This window comes from Amphibalanus amphitrite, unplaced genomic scaffold, assembly GCF_019059575.1.
Source record: "Amphibalanus amphitrite isolate SeventyFive unplaced genomic scaffold, NRLGWU_Aamphi_draft 000007F_arrow, whole genome shotgun sequence".
Taxonomy (NCBI): domain Eukaryota; kingdom Metazoa; phylum Arthropoda; class Thecostraca; order Balanomorpha; family Balanidae; genus Amphibalanus; species Amphibalanus amphitrite.
The window spans coordinates 2,199,964-2,224,999 of record NW_024881503.1 but is presented as its reverse complement, the minus strand read 5'-3'; the positions used below and the strand labels follow the sequence as shown (position 1 = coordinate 2,224,999).

The 25,036-nt window shown below is 50.7% G+C and overlaps 3 protein-coding genes across 3 annotated transcripts in view; 1 reads left to right on the top strand and 2 right to left on the bottom strand.

The window, feature by feature from the left end:
• Positions 1-25,036, top strand: part of LOC122379204 (UNC93-like protein MFSD11) — a 47,164-nt gene that overhangs the window by 11,725 nt on the left and 10,403 nt on the right. The window contains exons 2-7 of the mRNA XM_043361205.1: positions 11,380-11,549; positions 22,472-22,648; positions 23,117-23,226; positions 23,526-23,708; positions 23,978-24,100; positions 24,532-24,836. Of these exons, the coding sequence (XP_043217140.1) occupies positions 11,380-11,549; positions 22,472-22,648; positions 23,117-23,226; positions 23,526-23,708; positions 23,978-24,100; positions 24,532-24,836 (1,068 nt within the window). The remainder of the gene's footprint in view (positions 1-11,379; positions 11,550-22,471; positions 22,649-23,116; positions 23,227-23,525; positions 23,709-23,977; positions 24,101-24,531; positions 24,837-25,036) is intronic.
• On the bottom strand, positions 2,331-6,977 carry LOC122379199 (choline transporter-like 1). Its single transcript, XM_043361191.1, has one exon. The coding sequence runs from the start codon at positions 5,890-5,892 to the stop codon at positions 3,598-3,600; it is 2,295 nt and encodes a 764-aa protein (XP_043217126.1). The 5' UTR covers positions 5,893-6,977; the 3' UTR covers positions 2,331-3,597.
• LOC122379209 (transmembrane protein 184C-like) lies at positions 9,138-11,012 on the bottom strand. The gene has a single exon (XM_043361218.1). It carries the CDS (start codon positions 10,631-10,633, stop codon positions 9,446-9,448), a length of 1,188 nt encoding a protein of 395 aa, XP_043217153.1. The 5' UTR covers positions 10,634-11,012; the 3' UTR covers positions 9,138-9,445.

The window sequence follows — 25,036 nt, the reverse complement described above, 5'->3', positions numbered from 1 at the left end:
ACAATTATCAATCGGTTAATGTCTAGCGACAATGTTTACACATCACTAGACTTCAAGGTCATAAGATTATTACATTTTATTTGAAAAAGTAAGGTATTTTATAATTTACTAATATATGATTTCATGAGAAATTGGCCACGTTTAATTTATTTTGCATTTAAGTTCGTAAAACATTAAAAAAAATCATGGCTCATTTGGAATGGGTCTGGCCCATGTTAAACCCCATTTCCCACACTTTTTTGGAAAAAATGAACTACTGAATATATAAGTTTAACTTTTATTTTGACACTCCAAAATTCTTCTCTGATCTCGAAACAATAAAAGTTTTGGCATATATTTACCAAAAGATAAGAAAATTCATGTTTCAAAGTTATCGATAAACAGTAGAGATGTCGGTTTTCTTGGACTAAAAAAATGGCATCAAACTGAACTTTGGTCTCCGATTTCTCGCAAACGGGTTCGAATTTCGGAAAACCGACTTCAGTCTGGGACATAGGTGGCTCAGCTCTAGTGAAAACCGTTTTGTGGAAAAAAGGTGGCAGTCTACCTTTAACGATCCAAAAGTGAAGCATCGGAGTGCATGAGTGCAAAGAGTGCATGCAATTACGATTTCTTGTGTTTGAGGTAGTTTTTAGATCTTTCCCGGTGCCAAAATAACAATTTCTATATTTCCCCCATTGACTAATGATGGGGTTACGTAACCGATCTGACCTAGCTGAGCCTTGGGACAAATTCGAAATGTACAAGTTGCGAGACCTCTGAAGGATACTACTTAGGTCCTGTAAAGGCTGAAACAGACTCTTTCCGCGTTCAGGAAATCGCATGCGAGAGCCTATTCAAATACCTACATTATAATTCTTCTCGCATCAATCGCTTGCGGGAGGTGTGTGCGATTGATGCGAGCGTGCTTCCATGTATTTGAATAGGCTCTCGCATGCGATTTCCTGAACGCGGAAAGAGTCTGTTTCAGCCTTAAGTTTCATCTCTGTGAAAGCTCCTAGAGCCAGAGCTGGCACTGAGGGCGTTGTGAAGTTGCGACATTTTAGGACCGTGTAGAGGTTCACTTATGACTTCAAAGATTGGTGACCTGACCGGACCTAAAAATACGGTTGGTGTCACAAGATCCGGCTTGAATCGAAGATCAGGTATGCCAAGTTTTAGCTCTATCGCTAGCGTGTTCCGAGCTATCGCTAAAAAGGAGCAGGGGGAGGGGGGCACCACCCGCCCCCCTCGGCTAGCGATGGTTTGCCAACACCTTTATACGGCTACCTACTTACTTTACTTGCTTACTTTTGGACCAAAATCATCCTATCGCGCAAAATTTACCCCGGTCTACTCCTATTGCAGGATAGAAGCCCATCCTAAAGGAGTGCGGAACTGAGGGTAACTTTTTTTATATCATTCATGCTTACCCAGTGGTTAGAGTAAAAAGAGATACGTACATGATGATGTGGGTAAATTTCTTAATGAATACCAACTTACGATGTGCATATTTAACGCGTTGGGAGTGGCAGCTCATGAATCATTTGAAATCTGATGGACGCTACCTTACGACTTAGATAATATCGAAGATGGAGTTTGTGGCTTTATTTTCTTCCTAGACCTTTCAATGGCGCCTGCCTGTCGCATTTGGTGCTGCTGTATTCCCAAGTTTTAAACCAGCACCGGTTATTTGTGACCCGTTTTGGACTGGTCTAGCCTTTGATACAAACCCTCGGCCGAATGGGTGCCACGTCATCCCTACCGGGCCGGTCTGGCGACTTTCCCCATGAGCGGCGGCTGTATAGGCGGGCGAGGCGGCAGATTCGCCAAAGGTGACGGTCCATCGCGTGCCGGCTGGGCCGTTACCGACGCGACTGGGTGGTTCAGTTTTCCTGTCCCGGCGCCCGGCGCCCGGCGTCGTCCCCTTATTGCACGGCTGCGACCGGCTCCGTTCCCTCGCCCTGTTACTGGTCCCCATGTATATTGATAGAGACCTATATCATTCCCTCACCGCACTGTCGTGCCAAGGGCCTGTGTCTTTCGACTAGGGTCATTACCGCTCCCATAGCCCGTGTCTTTCTACAAGCATGAGGGTTGCTTTGGAAGTGATATGAGCAGTGGCTCTAGGGGTCGGTCTTTCCAGCTCTTAGCTTCGTGGCTCTGAAAGTCTTTGTCTCTGGCTCGCCGGGTTCTTCTTTGTAGGTCCTGTACATTTGTAGTCATGTGTCCTGCCGAGCGTTTTGTTGTCCCGGCTCCCTTTTTGTTTGTATAATGAATAGGAGCTTTGCTTCGTGACTGCCTTTATTATTGTTTCTACCGAATTTTTGCATTAAAGTAAAACACGATAGTCACATTGTAACGTTGTATTTCTTGTGAGGGACTGCCAACAATGAACATTACCAAAATTCGCTAACACAATATAACACTAACCACCTCACATACATACGCAGCGTCATTAGCGGTTCACCGCTCTCAAATCGCATGGGACAGCCATCGATCGACACCCCCCCTCCCCCATTCTAGCCGCACACTAGGTGAAATGCTCTCTCTAGGTGAAATGCTCCCCCTCTCACATGGAGCTTAGCTGTCACCTACTCAGTCCATTACCAGGCTCTATCGCGTCTGCTCACGCCTGAACGACCTGAATGACGTTTAAACGTACATCAGACCGTTCGCTACGCTCCTCCCCACATCCCCCTCTCCCTCCTCCCACTGAGTGGGGGGAGGGAGGGGCCGCTGTGTTCGAACCGGCACCGCAGAGGGAGGGGCGCTGTGTTGGAACCGGCACCGCATGGCACGTACGAGTTGTGCAACCGACTGGTGGCCAGGGCAGCGATCGGTACGTCATCACTGCGGCGGCACAGCCCTGACCTCTGAGGCGGACCGGCCGGCCGCTCAGCCCGGTCGGTCGGGTTCTTGAGTCCTTGATGACACTAGTTTGAGGAGTCGCACTGACTTGTATTCACCTAATTTATGGCGCCACGTGGTAAATGGATCTACTAGTGCCCAGCTCGAACACTCGTCTAATCCACTGATACGCCAACTTGGACACTGCACTGGTATCACTGGCTGGTTCTTTCGGGTCTCTGTTTTTTAACGTTTTTGCTACCGGCACTGAGTTTTCCTGTCTGTCGATACCGTCTTTTGCTCACCCGTTCTGGCAGTTTCTGTATCACCATCACAGTCCTGACCCCGCGGCAGGCCTGCGGGTCTGTCCGACCCACGTGCCCTTGGTGACGCACGCTGGACGTTCGTCTTTTATCGAGTTGTGCAAACGCCATTGCAAACTATTCTCGGCGCTGTCATGCCGGTCTCTTCCATTATTCAACACCTAACTCGGTGCGTTCCATTGATTTGGTTACCGAGCGTCCTGTCTGTATTTGGCCAGGACAGTGCGTCCGCCGATTTAGAACCAGGACCGTTCTGCTGCCCGTCTTGTATAAGTGATATTCAGCCAGCGTCGTGTGAGATCTTGGCGATATTCTGAGAAGAGTCTGAGCTGGTATGACCGGCCGCGGCCGCGGTGTGGATGGCTCCTAGCAGAGCCTGGCGGCTGGCCGAAGCTCCATGCGAGTTTTATGAAGTTCTTCAAGCTTTTAACCGTCTTGGGTCGGTCTACATGGCCGTCTCTATGGGCGGAGGTCGGTGTCCGTCGTGATGAGAGCGCGGCCGACGGAACTCGATGTCTCGCGGTCGGCGCACCTCTCGCTCGGACAGCGTCCGGCGCACGAGCGGCTGAGTCTCGCGGAAGCCGTGCTGTGCCAGTCGCACGTCCGGCTGCGACAGCGTGACGTCCGCCTGGGGTAGAAGACGCGCCGGCTGACGCATCCGAACCTCTGGCTCGGCGAGAAGGCGGATCATCTCGGCGGGCCGTCCACCGTTTTCTGACGACCGGCGCAGGACCGGGTCGGGCAGGAGGTACGGCGGTGGAGGTTTGACGTCTGTCCCCTCGGGCGGTCCTGTTCCGAGACTCTCCATCAGGCGAGCCAGAGATCGCGGCGCGAACATGCCGCCGTCGGGTCCTTCTTCGTCGGAGCTGACGTTGCCGCCCTCCAGGTCCTGGCAGTAGCAGAGAAACAGCGTGTCCAGTGCGGACTCAAACGCTCCGAACACGCAGTCGGCAGCCACGTAGGCAGCCAGCGCGGCCACCACGCATGGGGCCGCGTACAGCTGCAGCTGCGGGTCCGTTCGTAGCCAGATGACTGCGGCCCCGGCCACGACTGCCGTCACCACCAGCCGGCCGCAGAAGAGCGCCAGGTCACCGGCGGCTGCCACCGCCGCCGCCGCGCCGCCGTGCCTAGCGATCGTCGCCAGAGCCTCGCTAGCAGCGCTGCAGAAGCTTCTACCGTCTACAGCGGTGACGGCGTAGGCATTACGTGTGACACAGCGCAGGCAGCTCTCCCAGCAGCCCAGACAGCAGGCGCAGGCCCCTGCGCACGAGGCGTCACTGAAGCAGCGGCAGCACGAGCAGCAGCAGCAGCAGCCGGAGTCGTCAGCGTCGGGTGAGTTGCGGTGACAGAACCAGGCGAGTGCGACGCGCGGCAGCCGCAGTAGAGAGACGAGGAATGAGCCGAGGGCGGCCGTGCCCAGATGGTGGCAGATGAGGGTTCCCAGTGAGGCAGCCACGGGGCAGGTGGGCCTCGCTCCGCTCCGAGAGAAGTACCAGCGGCACACGGCTCCGGCTGACACCAGCCACTGGCAGGCCAGGATGAACTCTGCCGTCCAGATGGCCAACAGCGGCACCATCCACCACACGTACTGGACCCAGCGCTCTGGAGAGAGCAGCAGCAGTCGCTCCGGCTCGCCGGCGGCGGGGTACGGAGGCTGCTCGCTGCTCGCTGAGCCCAGCTCGATCAGAATCAACGCTGAGAAGCCGAGGAGAGCAGCCTCGGTGGCTGCGGCGAGGAGCGGCAGGAAGAGCAGACTCGGCATGGCTCGCAGTGCTGCAGCTGTCTCGGAGAACAGACCCGCTACCAGCCGCAGCTGGCGCCAGACACAGCCGATTGCCAGCAGCAGCAGCGGCGTGGCTATGCTGGCAGCTATGGCTCCCACCAGCAGCGCTGTCTCGTTGAGCGCGGCCGCGAGCAGGATTCTCTCCGGCGGTGTGTGGTCCAGGTCGAGTTTGAGTGAGGCGTACGTCCACCAGAGGAGACCCGTGCCAGTGAGCAGGGCGGCAGCCGCTGTGAGTGTCAGCAACAGACCCGCGGCTCGCGTCACCCAGTGTAGCAGGCTGACCATCAGGAGAGACAGCAGCACTGCCGCCCCCGTCAGCCAGGCAATCTGCTGCCAGGCTGCGTACACGTCGGCGGCCACCTGCCTGGCCATGCCGCCGACGGTGTTGAGCGCCGCGAACTGATCGTAGACGCTCTCCACGGGTATGTCGGAGCCTGGAGCCGGCACACAGCGGCGCTGGACGGCTACAGTGGCCGGCACGGGTAGCGGCGGGCAGCCGGGGAACACCGGGCCGCCGGCCACCTCCTCCAGGCCGCTGAAGTTGTAGGCGGCCTTGTCGAAGTCGTAGCGGCACAGCTGGCTGCCGGTCTCGGCGGCAAACTCGTTTATATCGGCCATCGTGTCGAGCTGTTCGGCGGGACACTCACTGACACAGAGAGCTAGTCCTTCCTCCGGTCTAGCTGCGTCCTGGATGAAGAGCAGCGGCAGTTCACGCATATCTCGGCCTGACAGCGGTACATCCACTAGAGCTTCGTTCTCTGCCCCGCACACATTTCCAAAACTGTCATAGCTTCCAGCCAGCAGCGCCGGCCGGCCGTAGGCGAACCCTAGCGCAGCCACAAACACGAGCGCGCACCAGAGCACTAGAAACACCAGCAGGCAGGGCAGGTCGGTGCAACCCCGACCTCGCCGCACCGGTCGCCGCGCCGCCGGCTCGCCCCCACAGCAACACGACATGACTGACGGGCGTCCAAACGACCGAGCGGTCGACGTGCTCCCACTGAAATACTTCCGCTAGTCGCTCACCACTGGACACGCCTAGTTTCCACACGTGGTCACTCTGTTTTTCACGGGATGTTCTCACGGTTACACTAACTGGCACGCCCGGCTTGGTGGGCGCCGCGCCAGTTTCGTCGCGGTGGGGCGCCGCTATCGCGTGGCTATCGCCGGCGTACTGATAGCGTCTGCCTCGCCGGCCAACCACACAATAACGCTGACGTAACGAGTACGGCCGTGCCGGTACGCCGTTCACGGCGGGTACGCCTTGGAGCACGGCCGGGTACGCCTTGGAGTACGGCCGGGTACGTCTTGCAGCACGGCGCCGGCCGGCTCCGGAGCCACTGGTCAGCAATGTCGCCTTGCCCGCTGCGGCGCGCTGCTCGGTCACGTGCCCCCGTGTGGTTTACACGAGCAGTATCACGTGTCCGGCGCGTCACGACGGCACGACGCCAGCGGTGAGGGGGATGGGGCTGACCGACCCCGTCCGACTGCCTCCAAGGTCGAGCACGGGGGCGACGTCGTGCGCTGCTGTTGACTGGATGACCTCAGAGTTCACACCGTCACGGCGCGGTACGTCACGTCACGACTTGGTGACGTCACGACTTGTCCGGGCGAGCTGACTGGTTGGACTGCCTCGTCTTGACCGCCCTGGTCCGTCAGAAGGGTTTATTGCGCCTGGAGAAGCCGGTGACCGTACCTGTCTAAACACCTCGTTTAGTTGGTTGACTGAACTCTGGACAGACTGGCTCCTAGTTCTGGTCAGTCGGGCTAGGTGTTTTAAATGTCAGAGTGTCACGACCCGTCTTCCACTCGCTGACGGCGTCTGTCGGGTCACTGTTGCAGGGTCGGTCCGATGGGCGTTTCTGGCTTTCAGAAAGCGCACTTGGGCGTATCCCCGGTCTCTAGCACTGCACACACTCCGGTGTAGTATGGCAGTCGGTCGACTCGACTCACGGACGCCACCGTGCACCCCTGTGCACCCCAGCCCCGTCACTCCAGCACTGACGCCGACACGGAAAACGGGCGCGCTTCCCCGCTCGGCACCGGCCGGCCCTGGCCCGTCCTCGGGTGCCCGTCAGGACAGTGCGGCCGCCGCGGCGCCCCGCTCGGACCGTTTTCCTGTGCCGGCGCGGGGTAAAATGACCAGCCGAGCTGCATTGGTTGTTGCTGACCGGTCAGACGGAGCGGGTACCGGGCGATCTCAGGAACCAGGCCGCATGCATAAGGCGATGGGTTCGCGGTAGACGCGCCCGCAGCGGGACGGTGGTGGGTTCTGCTATCGGGGGATGATCTGACAGGGTATAGGAGGAACGGTGAAAGGGAAAGTCGCGCGCCAATAGAACCAGATGTGACCTTTCTGTATGCACGAAGGGAGGCGAAGAGGGACTTGTTGCAGGTTTTTAATGTAACTGAGTTGATTATCATTTTGGATATAACCAAAGGAATGCTACAACGGATTTGAATGTAAAAATGAAGCTTTTTGAAACGGGTATTATATACCTGGATTAAAGGATTGTGTTTTACAATGGATCATGAAGTTAGCTGACTCATACAGGGTCCAACTTCCGAAAACCGCAAACATCGATCGCACCGCACTTGAGGCCCCTCATTATTTCAGTAATAATGGTTACAGGTTGCTAACTTTTCGACCAGAATTTCCCAGAATCAACTTCTTTTATAGCTGTAAAACAATGACCGTTTCGAAAGTACCGCCCTGTATCGCCTTGTTAAAGGGACACTCCCACCTTAACATTAGTTTTGAGTTGAGATAGCCAAATTGGTGGCCATGGCCTGCAAATACCGGTTTGGGCACTCACAACATCGACAAATGCTTTAATTCGGAGATATGGAATTTCAAACTTGCAGTTTTCGGATTCTAAGGGGCTAGTGCATTGGTATGCCCCCTTAGAATTTGTGACGTCAGCGGAGATCTAACGATTTTTAAATCTTTTACTAAAACGTTTGGTAGCACGCGGTGGTATATGCTGCTTTGCGCGCAACAAATGCCGCACTTTCAAATAAAGTCGCTAGGAACAGCGGAGATCCCAAAAAGTAAACAAAAGTAAAAGTCTAATATCTTGAAAACCGGTGAATATTTTTCGATGAAATTTGGTAGATATTCGTTTTCGCTCTTTCTGAACCGAGCGCCATCACTTTCGTGCCAATTCATTAACTTTTTTGAAGGTGGGAGGGTCCCTTTAACTTGTTTTGCTTTGGCCTTTGTTTCGCCTTTGCAAAAACAGTTGTCTACCCTGCCATCCACGTTTTATATGTAGTGAATGTCACCGAGCGTCTTCAACAGCTACTATAGTTCGTTTTTTTTTAAGTTTGACCTTCACTGTAAACGTCTTTTTGAACATAGCACGAGAATTGCTAGCTGAATTACTGAGAAAACTGGTTGGCGCACACTGATTTAACCAGATTTCACAGACGATCAATTTCATCAAATTTATTTACTATTTCACAGACTCGTAAATCGTATCTGCCAATACCTACAGCCTCACAGGGATAGACGACTTCTCAGGACTTATGTCTGAACTAATAAATAAATTGCACGGCGCTTAACATAACGTTAAATCGTCGATGTTCAAAACTTATTTTTGAAAATATTATTCATATCTACAATACAATGTGCGCTTACCAGTTTTCTCAGTAATTCAGCTAGCAATTCTCGTGCTGTGTTCAAAGAGACGTTTACAGTGAGGGGCAAACTTAAGAAAAACGGACTATACCATCGTAAATTTTTGGGTGATTGGATTGTTAGTGGTCACACTCACCGGTAAAACCTGTCCGTGAAACATAGCACATGCTGAGTCCACCAAGTGCTTTGAAATTTCAGTTATTTCTCCCAATATTTGGCATTTAATCTGCGCTGCGCGAACGGCGTCCAGGAAAGACATTTTCATGGACTTTTTCCTTTGCTTGCCTACAATAACCGAAATGCAGCACTGGGATACTGAAATAAGCCCTAACTGGCAAGTGTTCTTTGGCGCACTCTCCGAGAGCTGTCGATTTTTTCGTCCATCTATCGCCCTTAATTCTCGAGGTAATCGGGTGTATAAACCTAGACTATGAGCTCTTCTACTATTTCTGGCCTTTTCTTTTGACATTCATTCATCATGAGAGTACGAATAGGAGGAGGACCATTGATTTTAATGGGTTATATCATGACTAGAAATGTTCAAAACTAGTCAAACACTTAATTGCGAATGAGGCGATTCATTTATGACTGCTGAGCTACACCACTCATTTTTACATAGGAAGCTGGCTTGCGTTATCTCCATTGCGTCCACAATGCACTCCAGTATCACTCATTCAAAGCACTATGCCCGATGGCCGATGGAGAATACAGTCGGCTGTGAAGGACTGGCGGAGAAACATTTGTAGTACGTTTGTAGTAAGGGATTCACCATCAGCCATTACCCAATGCGTCAAAAACACCACATACCTGTCACTGGTCGCTGTGCTATCCGGCCGAGGGATGTATCCGCCGTTTGAGGTCAAGCGTCAGTCACTGGTCGCTCCTCCGTGCGGTCGCGGGGGGACGCGGGGCCGGCTCGGCCCTCCCGTCTCCAGGCACCGTGAGCAGCGGCGCCCGCTCGCCGGCCGCCTGGGTGCTCTTCCGGGAGAGTCTCCGCGCCACAGAGCTGCCCACCACGCTCAGATGCTCCTTGACGTCGTGCCCCACGTCTGTGACATCCCACATGCTGCGGAAGGCTGCGCAGCAGTCACCTTGGTACTGCCCCGGGTCGCGGTACGGCATGTGACTGAAGGCGTACATGTGCGCCAGCGCCGCTGCCAGCATCTCGATGCAGATGAGGAAGTTCTGGATGCTCTGAGAGATGACTCGGACGTCGCTGGCGTCCATGACGCCGAACCAGGAGGAGATGACGCCGGCGTACACCAGCACGCTGATGATGAACTCCTGGAAGAAGGAGAAGAACACGACGCACTTGATGACGAGGAACTTGGCGAGCGGCCGGTACGGTCGCAGAAACTCCTTGGTGGCGCGGTAGAAGAGGACTAATGCGTACATGGCTATCAGCTGGCTGATGTTGTTCACTACTGACACGTAGAGGAATAGTCTATCTGGGAGGAACGTTCCCTCCCCGTACACTCCGGCTAAACTGGCCACGAAGGCCACTATGGATGTGATGGGCCTCACCACGGTGTACTGGAGGATGGAGTGTCGGCATCGCTGCACCAGCTCGCGACCCATCCGCCATGGGCGTAGCCAGCAGAACGGACACGAGTGTACCACCTGTGTGCGCGTGGCCAGCACCGTCTCCAGGTCCATCAGCTCGTTCAGCGTCGTCATCAGGAACATCATGAAGTTGTAGATGACATACGCCTCGTAACACTCGCGGCAGAGGTCAAAGTAGATGGTGTAATGCGGGAAGGTGAGGCCCATCCAGGCGTTGAGCGAGTATATGGGCACCATCCAGAGGATACGGATGATGTGCTTCTGCAGTTGCGGCTTGGTGTAGTTGACCAAGTGCATGGTGATCTCCCAAAGAGATACCGGCAAGGTGAGGAACGCCATGACACAACCAATGAGCCACGCTTCGAACTTGATGCGGGTGCCGGCATGTTCCATGTAGACGACCAGCACAGGCAGACACACCACCAGGATGATGCCGTACAGCAGCATCACCACGGGCTGGATCCATTGCCGCCATGAGCGCAGCACGGACGGCATCGTCGACAGCTCCAGGCGCTACAAGCGGCTTCAGTTCATAGCAGGCCTCACATAGAGCGCAGAACTTCACAAATGATGACCTTAGGTGATTTGCGCTAGGCGGTATTTTCTCGTTACCAGCGTCCGATATGGACTCAGATGATTTGTTGAGGAGAGCACATCGATGTGTTGGGTTATCCATTGCCCTTACCATGCATCAGAGCAGGCGTGGCTTTAGCTATGCTGATGTGAAGCGTTACATCTAAATGAAATGTTCACGATCTCTACCAAATGTGTAATGTTTCTGATATGTTCTACGAAATCTATTTTATACTTCTACCAATTATATTAAAGAGAATGCCGTCTACCGAATGGGTAAGAAGTAAAAATCCCGCTCACGCCAAATTCAGATTGGCAAATATGCTTTACTTGAAATTAAACATAAGACTGTCGAAATCTCGTGCTTTTGTGGCTAACTATTAATCCGTGAAATGAAACAAATCAACGCCTTTGGGGTGTGACAAGCGTGCTTTCCTTGGACTGTCAGGTTGAGGTCAAATAGAACCTTTTTAATTATAAATACTGTGTCTCTTCCTGGAACAGGTCTGCCTGTCTATCGAACCAACATATAGCATTTATAAGCCAGCCATTTTTGATAGCTCTTTTCATAAGACTGTCATCCAAAGTGGCGAACCGGCTGGCCCAGCTGGCATATCTGATGACCTTCCTGTCACGCTCTGTCTCACGATCTTTCCTCCCGCCCGCAGCAAACGATCCTGGACTCTGTGAAGGAGGAGGACTCCAGCTTCACCGGCGATGGCTTCACGTCGCTCGCCATCGTGTATGCGGTGTTCTCGCTCTCCAACTGGTTCGTACCGAGCGTCATCGCCGTCATCGGACCCAACGTCAGCATGGTCATCGGCGGCGTCTTCTACGCGTGAGTAGAACGCCAGTGATGGCTGAGCCCTGTACCCGCCGGCCGGCCTTGCACACCTCTTTCCCTGTCCCGCCCCCTTGGAGAGTGGGTGGGGCGCGGGGAAAGCATTAGTGTCTATATCGCGTATCATCTTGAGTAGCTGCCTTGGCCCTGACCTGGTGCTGATCACAGCTGTGGTAAATGCTGATGCATGCTGAGCTGGTAGTCACTATCACATCCGCGGCTGTTGTTCTGTGGATGGCAGACATTTGGGGCGGTTTCATCACGCCTCTACGACACGGCCTTTTATGGTGAACAGCAAAACATTTTACAGATAATTTCAAAGTACTGGTTCAAGTTAGCACTGCCTGATTGCGGAACCTCCTTATCTTTTTTAGTTTTTATGTATCTGTCGGCTCATTTTTTTTTTTTTTTTTGCTTCATATGAGCTTCGTGGTTTGCGGCATATATTTGTTTTGCAAGTTTACAACATTATCTCTGAATGTCATGACTTTCAATATCTCGTGCTGTATAGTTTTTTTTTTTTTTTTTTTGCATGGGGTATGTTATATGATCTGCGAAGATTCAAGTTCTCCAGCGACTCATATGATTATAGGTGTTCTCTATATTTTTCGTTGATAGGAACGCACACATTTTCCTCTTTGTATCTATGACAATATTGAGTCGTTGTACTGCAACTGTTTTAACCCGGGAGTTGCTGGGGTATTTCGCCACCCACCGTTTGCTGGGGGGGGGGGGGGGGGCGTTAAACGCCCCCAGCCGATAACTCGAGAACCAATAGGCGCAGCGAAACGCACGAGGCGGCAAACGAAAGAACGCGACGAGACTCTTCAGATGAGTACTTTTAAGTTGAATTTTGAGGTCACAGGTCGGGTCAAGGTCAGGTCAAACACCTGAAATCGGGCTTTCAGTAGCATGGACTTCAGGGCTTCGCAATGGGCGCCTCTCGTCATAAACTCTGTCAAAACGGTGCACAATCCATCATGTAAGGCCTACCAGAGTGTCAGCTCCATATAGGGGTCAGTCAAGCATAGGTCAGGGTCAAGGTCAGGTCAACCGGGTAGGCACATATCCCCGAAAATCAAAACTGATATTCGCAGCCTGTGACACATGTTTTATGGGTAATTTGGAGCGTAAAACACGATGGTGACATTCATTTTATCATTTGTGTACGTGGTTGGCTCAAAAAGTTCAACTTAAGAATTTCATGTATCATGGTCGTGAAGTAGTCACGAGAAATTGCCAAGATTCAGTTCAAGATTTTGGAAAATGCGGAACGATAATCAATAATCGGAGATAGCCATTTGATTGTTCATGGTATTGGCAGTCTAATGGCGTTTACGGCATGTCTATATGTCTATTCTGTGATTTTATATGATTTTTTGAACATATGCCGTTTTTGGTCGAAAACTCAGAAATCATGACGTCACTAAAACCTCGATATCTCAAAAATTTTCCGACCGATTTTTTTGAAACTTTGTCACAATAAACTTCAATCAATTCCCTACAGGTACCCAAAATTTGGCGCGCCTGCCGCGCGCCGTTTTTATGCTATGGCCCGGCGAAAAAAGTGGGGGCGTTTAACGCCCCCCCCCCCCCCAGCAACTCGCGGGTTAAGCGTGTGAATCCAGGTTATCCTGGGTTAATTTCCTGGCGACTGGGAGTCGGGAGGCCTCCACTGCATTTGTTGTGCCGATAACCAGCCTGATCCAGTAGCTCGAATTTCCTGCTTCTGCGTTACTGCTACGCGGCTGCGCTGCAGTTTTCTCCCGTTGTTTTCTATCAGTGGGTGTTAGAGACTTACCAACAACGCGTCGAATGTATGTGACGATGTCTTGTAATGTTGAGTTATATTTATGCGCCTTCGGTGATCGATTACTTCAGTGTCCTGAATAAGTTTGGTGATTCCGAAAGCTTCCGTGATGCCAAGCTGATCTAAACATAGGCTGGTGCTGAGCAGTGAGCAGCGAGCGTCAAACCGGCCCTCAGGCGCCGCCTAGGTTCCCCGTCTCCTCCTGCCCCATCCCCCCCGCCGTTGGCCGTGTCACGTGTCACGAAGGCCGACCTAATCCCCGACCCGACGCCACTAATCCGGGGACTCTGTTTACGATTATCCTGCCAGTTTGATGGCGCCCCCCCCCCCCCATCCCCCGCAACCTCTGATAGAAGATTGGTGATGGGATCGGACGCGAGATCGGTCTATCGGGGGGATGGGACTATCTACCGGAGAGGTTGATGACAGGCACGGGATGTGGGTGGGGGTGGGGGTGGGGTAGTTATCGGTATCCGGTGGCGGTGGTGGGCCCCCAGGTGACGTGCGAGACACACCCCCACAGGGGTCACGTCCCCGAACGAAACGCTATAAAGAGTTGTGGGATTATGTGTCTGTTTCGTCCTCAATCTTGGTGGGTGCAACACTCCTGTATAAAGGTCTAAAATAGGGACTCGTGGCTATTACGTTTCCGTATTGGACACACTCGCGGATGTCTATCTGTTCATTTCAAATACTTCCCCGCAGAATTTACGGCTTATGACCGAATCTTATCTAATGACGCAGAAGGGAATCTGCTGCGACACCTTTCAAAGAATCACCGTCTAACAGTAGATTGGGCATGCTTTTAGTCATAAGGGTCAGTGAATCCTCATATTGCCAAAATGCTGAGAGACATGGCAAATGCTTGTTTTTATTGCGTTCATTATTCTAGTTGTTACGCAATGTTGTCCAGCACACGCTTCAGTAGAGAGCGATAAATATTTAGCATGCAATGACACAGACGGAAAGTATGCTAGGAGCAATATGTATGTCTCAGGAGCCTTGCGACAGTGTGATCACACCTTTTTAGTTTTTACAAGTCAGCCAGCATCAAACGGGGGCCATGGTGGCCAGTGGGCACCTTGCCAGGACAGCTAGTCGGAGAATACCCGGTGAAGGGATGGATGCCCGAGGCGGGAACACAGTCACGGATAAATCGGAAGTGTCGTTGGGCTTGCTGGGAGTAACATTGCGGTGATAGCAACGTAAAAACGGATAATTTCTTATGAACTATATCCACTTGTATAATGCTTACAAGAGATGCATTTATTTACAGCATTTATACTGTTAAAAGTGCTTGTTATATTTATGGATGTTACCGGTTGCTTTGTGATTAGGGTGGTAACGGTTACGGTACGTTGGGCGATATTGCTCGTTTGGTGCTCTGAACTGGGGACCTCACCCCTCCTTCCCCTGTCAGCCGAGCTGTGGGCGATGAGCTGAATACCTCTGGCCCAGACAGCCAGACCAGCAGGAGCCGTATGACTACTTTCTAATCTCCCGTCATGGCACGTTTCGCTCATAGAAGCCAATTTTTATTCGTTGCACGGTGACGGCTTTTGGCGACAGTATTCCACCGTGACGTCAGTAAAATTCTGAAGATTGTGGTCTGGAACTGGTCTGTTTCGTCGCCCCACCGCCGGATTGTTCGGTTTTACACAATGCCCACGCGCTTTCATGAGCCTCATTACTGGATATCTGACCATATGTGGAGTTTCAGGGACGAGGTTTCGGTTTTAGTCACTCAAACCAGAGTCACTCAAATCAAAACTCATTGAGTGAGCATTCGAAGTTTGAGTTTCAACTTACAGCTCTGAGACCAATAACACCACCAATCAACCAATAACACCAGTTACAGCGTTATCTGTTGGGGGTAATGAACACTTTTTCTGATGGTCTGCTGTCTCCCTGCACTGACTTCACTTGTCATTATTAGAGCATTATCCGGCTTCGTGAAGATTAAACAGAGCAGTGTGCTTTTCCGTTATAAACAACAAACAACGTCAATGCATTTCTTTCTTCCCCATGACGTTACTGCGCCGCATGCTGCCATGTTGGTTGCACCGTGGTCAATCCGTCAAGGTGATTGTGTAATTGTTTGCGCAACACTGAGGTCGTCAGGTGCATTTCTAATCCATCCTCAAATTGATGATTCGTCCAGTGACGCGTGCTCAGAAATCCTGCGTGTTGTGTTTTAACGCTTTTTCGATCAGTCGTATTCATGTGATATTCTCCCTCCCGGCCCCAACATCCTTCTCCCACATTTATATGTACTCATGGTATCACCTGACCTTCGCCATCTGGCCCCTACAGTGCACTGTACTGCAATCTGTCTCATGAGCCAATAGGTAGGCCTCTCAAGGACCTTTGAACATTGCGCACTTCCCCTCATGTGCAATCATCTGATGACATGGTCCTAATCCTCATGATAGGAACGTTTAGTGGTCTTAATGGATTTCTGAAGAATCTTCCTTGAGTAGGGGGGAGTCCTGTGCTGATTTTGATTTCCTAATACAGCGTAGCCCCCCAATGGACAGGTATTATAACCCTGTCTTGATAACCGTAAACAACATTGACAGGTCGAGGTCATCATAAGCCGATGTTGCATTGCACCAGTGACGGGTTGTCCGGAGCTATTGGCAGATTGTCAAGGTGTGTCAAGCTTTCTTTGGGAGCTTTGGCAGACTGCTATGATATGACGGTGCTGCCCCTGCAAACCCACAAATCCTGTATGTGCTGCACTGTCACTGAACCATTTTCATCCACTCTATAGGCTAGCTGACGTGGTGCGGCTCTAGGATGACCACTTATCTGGCTCGTTAGGCCTCTTGGTATCGAATGACCGGGGCCAGGCTGACAGGGGCGTCACCCCTGTGTCGACACCCATTGCTGTTGCACTGGGACCGTTAGCTGGATGGGAGGACCGTTAAGTGGGGATGGAGAAGGGTAGATGATCTACACCCCGGGCTGATGTTAGTAAGTACACAGGCCGCGTTGTTCGATGTCATAAATATTTGCTATCATGCAGTCACGTATGGCGAAATGGCCCCCGCCGAGGAATGTTTATGGCTCAGTTGGATTATTATTGATTCTGTTTCGGTCTTTTTCGTGGCGCTCCTGCGCCATCGTATAATCTCTTCGCTGGTGTCTTTCGTTTTTTTCAGAATATTGCAGTTTGCCATGGTTTTTATAAGGATCTCCAAATTGCAACGTTGAAAAATGCTCTGTGTAAAAGTACAAGGCTTATCTGTTGATAGATAGGGAGCTCCGCTTATTCTATCAGTTCTTGCAGCCGATTCTGAGCACATCCCTGATGTAACGAGAAACTCCTGATCTCTAGCAGGGGCTTTGAAATAAATCACCTTAGTCTGACAATAAAATTGCGACACATCTTTATCGCTTGCTCACCATCACTCCCGTCCTACTTTAATATGTAACGATGGCACGCCCTCGTTCTGTAATTCAGCTGGGAGGTTATGATTTGATGCTCAGTCATCAGTCGTCAGCACCACTATATAGGTGCCGAAGGGGTAGTCTCTCTCAGGCACCAACATACCACCTTAGCAAATCCTTTCAGGATATAAGTAGCAACGTATTGCATTTGTGTGATCCTACCTGAACCCATCCCTCTCCCATGTTTAGTGGACAGTGCACTTGTGTTCTCTATCGCCCTGTCTCCTCTAACGGCCCGCTAACCACCACACGACGTCATCCCCTCCGATATTGGCACCCTACCTGACCAGTCCAGACCACAGAGGAGCACTTTCACTCGTGTCATGTTGCTACTAACCCGAGCGCCCCACACACTCCTGTGACCGCGGAGAAAGGGAGCTGGACCATGAGAGGCGGTATTCGGGGGCACACAGTTGGGGGAGGTGAGACCGGTCGACGGACGGAACTCAGTTATCACTGAGCTCCTATGGCGAAACGATTGACCTCTTGCACGCTGCACACTAGTTGTATCTCATCGCGCCGTTATAAAAAAGACGTAGTCCATCGACCAGTCTACTGGTTAGTCTGCTTCGTATTATACTTCACAAGGCATTCACAAACATTCTTTCGGAAGGCGTTTTACATAAGTGAGACCATTCCAGAAAAATGAAGGTTGAGTTTCATTTTATTCAGCCTGAGAGCCACAAGACAATGACAGGTCTTTTTTTATCAGGTCCATTTTTATCGTGTGTGAGAACAATATTGCAAATGGACCTGGAAGGCGTGTGTTTCGTATGACCACCTTGCACCGTCCTACACTACCCAGAGAGCCTTGTCGACACACCCACCCCCGGTCACTCGCTATATCGTCCGTCACTGACCGTCACATTACCGGCCCGGTGGGCCGATCATTTCTCCGGGGAGGCAGCCCGTGCTGCCGGACGCACTAATTGATATTGGCCCGGCGGCGCCGGTCAGCAGAACGGGTCGCCTATGCTCGCAGCTGCCAGAGGGAGGAAACTGGCTCACTCGCTAGTGACGTACATTTGACTACAGAATGATGTTTCACTCTTCACAGACCATTATTTGCCTGGAGTGGTAGGCTGTGCCGCATCACACTGGCTGAGCTCACAAATTATAGCTTGGACCCATTGCTTACAACTTAGCGCTCCGGTCAACTGATAGCTTCTGACGAGTGGAACATCATTCTGTAGTCAACTGTACATACCTACATCCTACATGCCTGTGATCAGCTTATTACCTAGATGATTTTGTCATGTGTTTTAGGCTTTAGCATAGATTCGTGACTTCATTGTCATTTGCCGTAGGCGAGCTATGGTGTGATTTCAGTCTATTAACTGGCCTCGGTTCACCGTTTCTGCTGATGAAGAGAAGGCCGTGTAAGGTCAGAGCCAACTTCCTGCCGATACCACTAGCCTTAGGTGCAGCTTCCTATGAGATCAGGTGGGCCTATGAGATCGGCAAGGCATGTGTGAGGTATCGACCTATTGCGGCACCCATTTATAACTTGGGTATCAAAATAAACCATTAAATTTGCATGACCAGACAACCCCTTCACTGACACCTGAGGCCTGTCAAGGGGCGAGCCTCGACGAATCCGCCTTCCCTGTAACCCTAAGCTTGACCGATGTTTGCTTCAGATTCATATGCTGGCTTATGTTGAAGGGGCTAAGCACACATTAGACTTGACAGTTACAGAATGAGAGATAGCTCAACCACAGTACAAATGACAATCTAAGCAAGGGAAATGGCATCCAAATAGCCTTGTAGAAGCATCTGTAAGTGCATTTCTTTAGTGTTTACAGCACAAGTGTTTGTCTCAGTCAGCAGACTGTTTTTAGTCTGTGTTGTTTTTGGTAACACTGCGCGGTTGTAGGGACATTGTTCGCGGCAACACCAGCACCCAGTACCATCTCATGCTGGTTCTGAAAATCTGAATCTGTTTTTAGCATCAGGCTCGGGTCCGTAAAGCTATTTTCTTTTCCTCGACTCTTACATTAACCTTTTTCCCGTTATTCAGCTCTTCTTAATTTGGTATGAAATTGAACACGACGAACATTGAACATAACGTAGCTATTTTATTATATTTATCGTAGATTCGCATTGAACGCCCGCTGTATCCATTTCCACAGAAGTCACTGGTTTGGGAAGTCAGAGGGCATGTTTTGCCTACCGGTACTCCACCCATTGCATTGCCATAAGGCGTATGACCTTCTTGTGTTCCCGAATGGACGTAGTACCCGGTTTCACTCGACTCCGGTCGACAAACCACGTCTCGGGACGCAGGCTGGCGCCGGTCGTGGGGCCCATCTCGGCACATCAAGTGCAGTTCCGACTCCTCAGACCGATAATGGCCCGGTATCAGTCAGCGAACTGTTCTCGCCGCCCTCGCGAGAGAGAGAGAGACTCGAGGGGACCGGTCACGGTAGCGCTGGGCAGGGAAGATGGGACTCTGAATGACGGTCTGTGAGCTACAAAAGTGTACGAGTATACGCTACGTTCCGCTGGGTTACAAGGACTTTGGCAGGGCAACCTATGGGTAATGGCTGTTCTTATAATGATTGTGATGATGAAGGGACGGTGATGATCGTGAGGATGGTAGCGGTGACGGAGAGTGATAGGAACGTTTGTGTAGAGTAAATGGGCAAGGGACGCGAAATGGTCTTGATTCATCACTTCCACGTCACGCTGTGATGGTTGCCACCTGACGTTGAAGCCGCCCCGGGACCCGCTCCGCAGCTTCGAGTTGCATTCGAGTTGCATTTGACCTCTCGCCCGCCTGCACCGTTGATTGTCCCGTCATACCTAACCCAGCACCAGCCCCATTGGAATACAGACATATGTATTTGCTGAGCGTTAGGGAAAGGGGAGGGGGATAAAGTTGAGTTTCTGGTCTCAAAGCTTGTATCGCTACCGGAGACCATCGAATCTTTATCAAGTCGTCTCATCGTCTCATTGGCGCCTGACTAATCACTCGTCTAGACTGAGTACTGCGTACGCCTACGGGTCTATCGCATGTCTAGACTCCTTGCCTGTCTAACTTGGTGTGGCAAGTGTGCTCACCACTCAATTTGCCATGTTGTTTGTCCATCACAAATCGATCACTGCAGAGTTGATTGATAATATCATCTTGACAGACGCTTCATGCTTCTGTTTGCGGGAAACAAATGCAGGTGTGTCAGGTTACTTGCTTGATTTCGGACTAAGACGCAGGCACATTATAACTCGTTTTATCGTAGGTATTTATTTCCACATGCACATGAGCTGTGAGCAAAGTAAAGGTCCATTGCAAAAGGATCGGTAGTCATAGTCAATACTGAACACAAAGTCCACTTGCAATATGCATTTGAATTATTTGTTACATGTTTCCACAAAAATAAGACGATAGTACGGCATTGAATTCATTTTTCGCTTTTGGACCTGTCTTTATTGATGTGGGTGGTCCGCGATGGATGGTCAGTATGTTGATCAGCTAACATGTTGACGCCTTTTCGGCTTTGTTGGGCTTTGGCCTGCTCATATCATCGCTAGTCAGTTCCATTGCTCGTCGCTGGCTAACGTTAAAAACTTTCGAAATAAAGTGGAAGCTTGCCGTCGTTACTGCGTACCTGCGCCCTGCCTGATAGGTCCTTTCATCCCAGCTATCTCGTGGGTTAGGATAGGTGACGTCAGGTTCAACGTCTCTCACCCACAAGTGGGGAAGAAGCACTGCCATCTGCCATCTTATCAGCTTTAGGAGCGGCAAGAGAGGCGGCGCAACCGACGGTAGCACAAGTACGGCCTATCTTTACAGGGCGTTGATCGCAAGAAGTGATGTACCCGTGACCTACATGTTTTGTACTCATCAGGGTAGTTTTTAGGACATTCACTGTGAAAGGAACGGAGCTGAGACTCAGCAAAAGGCGAGATAATTGCCACGTGTCGCTCACACCTAAAAAGTTTTGCAGTCCGCGCAAAAAGCCTGACCATTCACTGCGCGTCGCATCAGCATTTCTACAGTTGTGATCAGTTCTACAGTTGTGATTTTGCGAACACTTGTTTTGTCGGAATGTTTTCGCGGCAGACCTCGTGATCGGTAATGACGTTACGCAGTGGAGTTTTATCCGTCAGCCTCATTTCACAGTGGCACACTTGATCATTTAAAGCGAACTAAAAACCCTCCCACGTTTTTCCTGTGTAACCTCTTGAACTTGTTGAATGTTGAATGAGCGCTAGCTTCCATGCTCGAGATGCTCTGAATTTAATTGTTTGTTTTGGGGGTTTATGCTTTACTGTTCAACAAGCTATCTTGCTTTACATGAGGTGGGTGCTGGTTATTAGGATGTAAATTTATCCGTACATAGGGGAGAGTGGGGCACATTCGTGCATGGGGCACATTCGTTTTCAGCAGTTTATGGGAACACGAGTGACTGCACGAGCTCAAGGTAAATTATGGAAATATGTCTATCATTGCCGCCCTTCGTTCACCGTAGAAGACAACACTGTACCTGCTGTCATGCTTGATAAAAACGCAAATTTGTAATATTCGTGAGCTTTCCAAACTTTTCTCATATCATCCATTTTCGTGATCCCGACTCGGAAATGTGGTTCAGCTTTTCAAAATTGGGGGTGAAGAAGCCCACTCTATTCACGGAACTGCTGCAAACTTGTTTGTTGAAAAAGTGTCATTTTTTCAAAAAGAAATTTTGAAATATATTACTAATAACGTTGTGGGGCAGGTTCGTGTACGCACTGCCTGGGGGCACATTCGTGCATATTTTTTTTTTAGTTTTTGCGATTTATGACTTTATCTGTAGTAGGTTTCTCTAATGACGCTCGCCTGACTCAGTCTCGACTGCTTGCGACGTCGTGACGAGCAATTCACGCGAACTTGGCGAGGTCACGGAGGCCGGCAGTTGGCACATTCTTGTTGGCCAGCCCATTCTTTCTACATTTGTTGTGCAATGCATTCTTGTCGAAAGGAATCAAGTGAAATGACCCCCTGCCAATTTCCTTTGGTAAATTTCTGGTAATGCCCGGTAATTTCTCGAATTTTGCCGGGTGAACGGAAGTGCCCCATCTCTTGAACGAATGTGCCCCATAGGTGGGGCAGTTTCGTGCAAATGTTCAGAGTTAATAAAAGTCATTTTTCTAATGGAAGCAATAATTTTATAGGATAACTTTTAAAGAGGAAAACTATCTGCAATAGTTCCTTTCCATACTACAATCAACAATTTTGCCATTGCACTAACCAAAGAACAGATATATGGGTTTATCCATTTTTTGCACGAATGTGCCCCACTCTCCCCTACATTACATACTATAAGTAATAAACGTAAATAAACGTTTGTAATCCTGAGTGTGATCCTGAGTAGTTTTCGCACAGTCTTTCCACATCGCTTCCTTGCTCCCTGAAATCAACTATGCAGTACTGTTCCTTATTTTGTCTAGTGTTTTCCCCGCTTTGTTCACTTTCATCGACAGTATTTTGACCTAATAGTAAAGTGATCTTGTTTATCGAGCCGCCCCTCCCCCCTTCGCATTCCATCGTATCGTTTCCAGTTTTCTTTTGTAACTCTGTGTCCGCCTTGCCCCTCGCTCTGTCTCAGCCACTTGACCATGTCGTCTTCCCTTACATCGGCTGCCTTCTGACCTTACCGTCCTCGTTCTGTTACAGCCACTTCATCGTGTCGTTCCTATGGCCGTCGAACGCGTGGCTGTACATTGCGTCCGTCCTGGTGGGTCTGGGCGCCGCAGTCATCTGGACCGGACAGGGAAACTACCTGACCATCATGTCCGAGCCGGAGAACATGTCCAGGAACTCGGGCATCTTCTGGGCGCAGCTCCAGTGCAGGTGAGGAAGGACTTGACCACTTGGATATCCAGACAGGACATAAGAGTGAAATCGGGCGCAGGTCGGTGCCTAACGTATGTGTAATCCCTACTGGTTAGAGAAACTGAAACAGTGTCGTGACTTCAGCAATCAGCAATGTAGGGCCGTTGAGGCATTATTGCTCGCATAGCATTTGACTATGAAATGACACGTTCCTTTCACTAAGCGGAAACATCTGGCGCCAGGCTGGGCATCATGATGCCCCTTTTGTGCCCAAGGGGCATGAGCTCCATGTTAAACATTATAACGACCAACCCCATTTTTTACTATGTATATGACGAGCGGTACTAAGTAATAGCCACCCGAAGTGGAACACCTCAATAAGCGTCTGTGTCTGTGTTGTGTCTGTGTCTGTGTTCTTTTGTTGTGTCTGTCTTTGTTTTGATTTGTTGGAGACGCATATTGACTCTCGCCAATGTCCTGTTGCAGTCTGCTGTTCGGGAACCTGTTCGTGTACTTCATGTTCCGCGACGACACGACCATCCCAAAGGACACGCGAACAGTGGTGCTGATAGTTCTGGCAGTCGTCTGCGGAGTCGGTAGGTGGCGTATCGGGCGCAGAGGGCGCTCATCAGCGACTACCTGCGTACACTGAACTGCTTGTGGAAGGCACATACTGACTGTTACTGGCACATACTGACATTTCAGTTATTTGATAGGAGATTCGATTCGTGTCAATTTGATTCCAGGGCTGTTGTTAGTTTTCACGAAACCAGCTGAGGCGTAAAACCTCTGTAGGATTACACCGGTAATCTGCTCTGAGTTCAGGCACAGGACTAGCTTGCATACCCCTGATGGCGTGATGGCCCTTATAATCTTTTCACCCATGACTCCTCAGGTGTGCTGATCCTTGCACTGCTCAACTGCGCGCCAAAGTACGGTTTCGACGAGTCTGGCCACCGACGTGAGACGCCCGCCTCGAACGAGGTGCCGGTGACGCCGATGGGTGCTCTGAAGGGCGCCTTCGACCTCTTCCTGACACCCCAGATGCTGCTGCTCTCGGTCACATTCTTCTACACAGGTAAGGCGCTTCTAAGAGAGGGGAGGACGGTGAGCGACGAGAGATGCTTGTAAGGCAAGGACTTGACCATAACAGAGCGTCCAGATTCATTAAAAGTGTTCGATTCTTCTCATAAATGAAACTCATACATGCTTTCGAGTACCTCACACTGCACCACATTTCGTATGGACAAGTCTCCTGGAGTTGGAGAAAGTCTAGCAACTTTTTAATATATCCTGTCAATCAACATTTGGTCTGCAATCGTTATGTTTCTCGTGTCCGCCCACCAGGAATCGAGCTCTCCTTCTTCAGTGGCGTATACAGCACCTGTGTGGGCAACACTCTACGTCTGCCCAACAGCAAGGGTCTGGTCGGCATGTCGGGAATGATCACCGGAGTCGGAGAGATCATTGGTAAGGAAGATAGTGATTTAGTGGCCTGTCGCGGAGATCGTAGTTCATCGTGAGATTCCTGGAGCGTGAAAAGCTTCTAGGGTAGTTTCTGCGGACTCTAGGGACTCTGTGCTAGTTTAGGAGAGAGAGTTTAGGACTGTTAGAGACTGTTTAGGTCAATGTGATTGATGCTCGGGTATTTCGGATATCCTGGGTCAGTTGGAGGGATTTTGAGTAAATAGAGAGTGCAGTTAAATTGAAGAGATCTTAGGCTGGAATTGTTGCCTTTCAGTAAATAATTTTGTGTTTGTCAAGGGTGTTTGCGCTCTTTGTCAGGATATTTTATGAGCCCTACAAACCCCTATGTTATCATCGCGTTGTGTCTCACTTCTGACCCGTGCTGTTCTCCTTAGCGTTCACTATGTGCTAACCCCGCCGTCCCACCTCGACAGGTGGCGGCACATTCGGTATTGCCGGCAAGGCGACCACCCGGCACGGCCGCGATCCCGTCGTGATGCTGGGCTTCCTCTGTCACGTGCTGGCCTTCTTTCTGGTATTCCTGAACCTGCCGAACGACGCAGTGTTCGGCAACACAGACGCCGCCGCCTTCATCGACAGCAACGAGTACCTGGCGCTCTTCTGCAGCTTCATGCTCGGCTTCGGTGACGCGTGCTTCAACACTCAGGTGTACTCCATCATTGGAGATCTGTACAGGAATCAGAGCTCGGCCGGATTCGCGCTGTTCAAGTTTATGCAGGTGAGTCGCTGCGGGTGGCGAGATGGGGAGGACGGGTGGGTGGGAGTATGGGGGCTCTTAGGATGGGGGATAGCACTGCATCTAGTGATGGGTGTATGATGGATGTTGTATGTCCCGCCATTGGGTGTGTAATTAAGTGGGTATGGTATGGTAGGGTACCCATACCCACGATTGAGTGGATATGAGTATGGACTGTGGAT

What these genes read in the sequence shown, in the direction of transcription:
- LOC122379199 (XM_043361191.1), bottom strand. Translation starts at nt 5,892, where the DNA reads ATGTCGTGTTGCTGTGGGGGCGAGCCGGCGGCGCGGCGACCGGTGCGG.
- LOC122379209 (XM_043361218.1), bottom strand. Translation starts at nt 10,633, where the DNA reads ATGCCGTCCGTGCTGCGCTCATGGCGGCAATGGATCCAGCCCGTGGTG.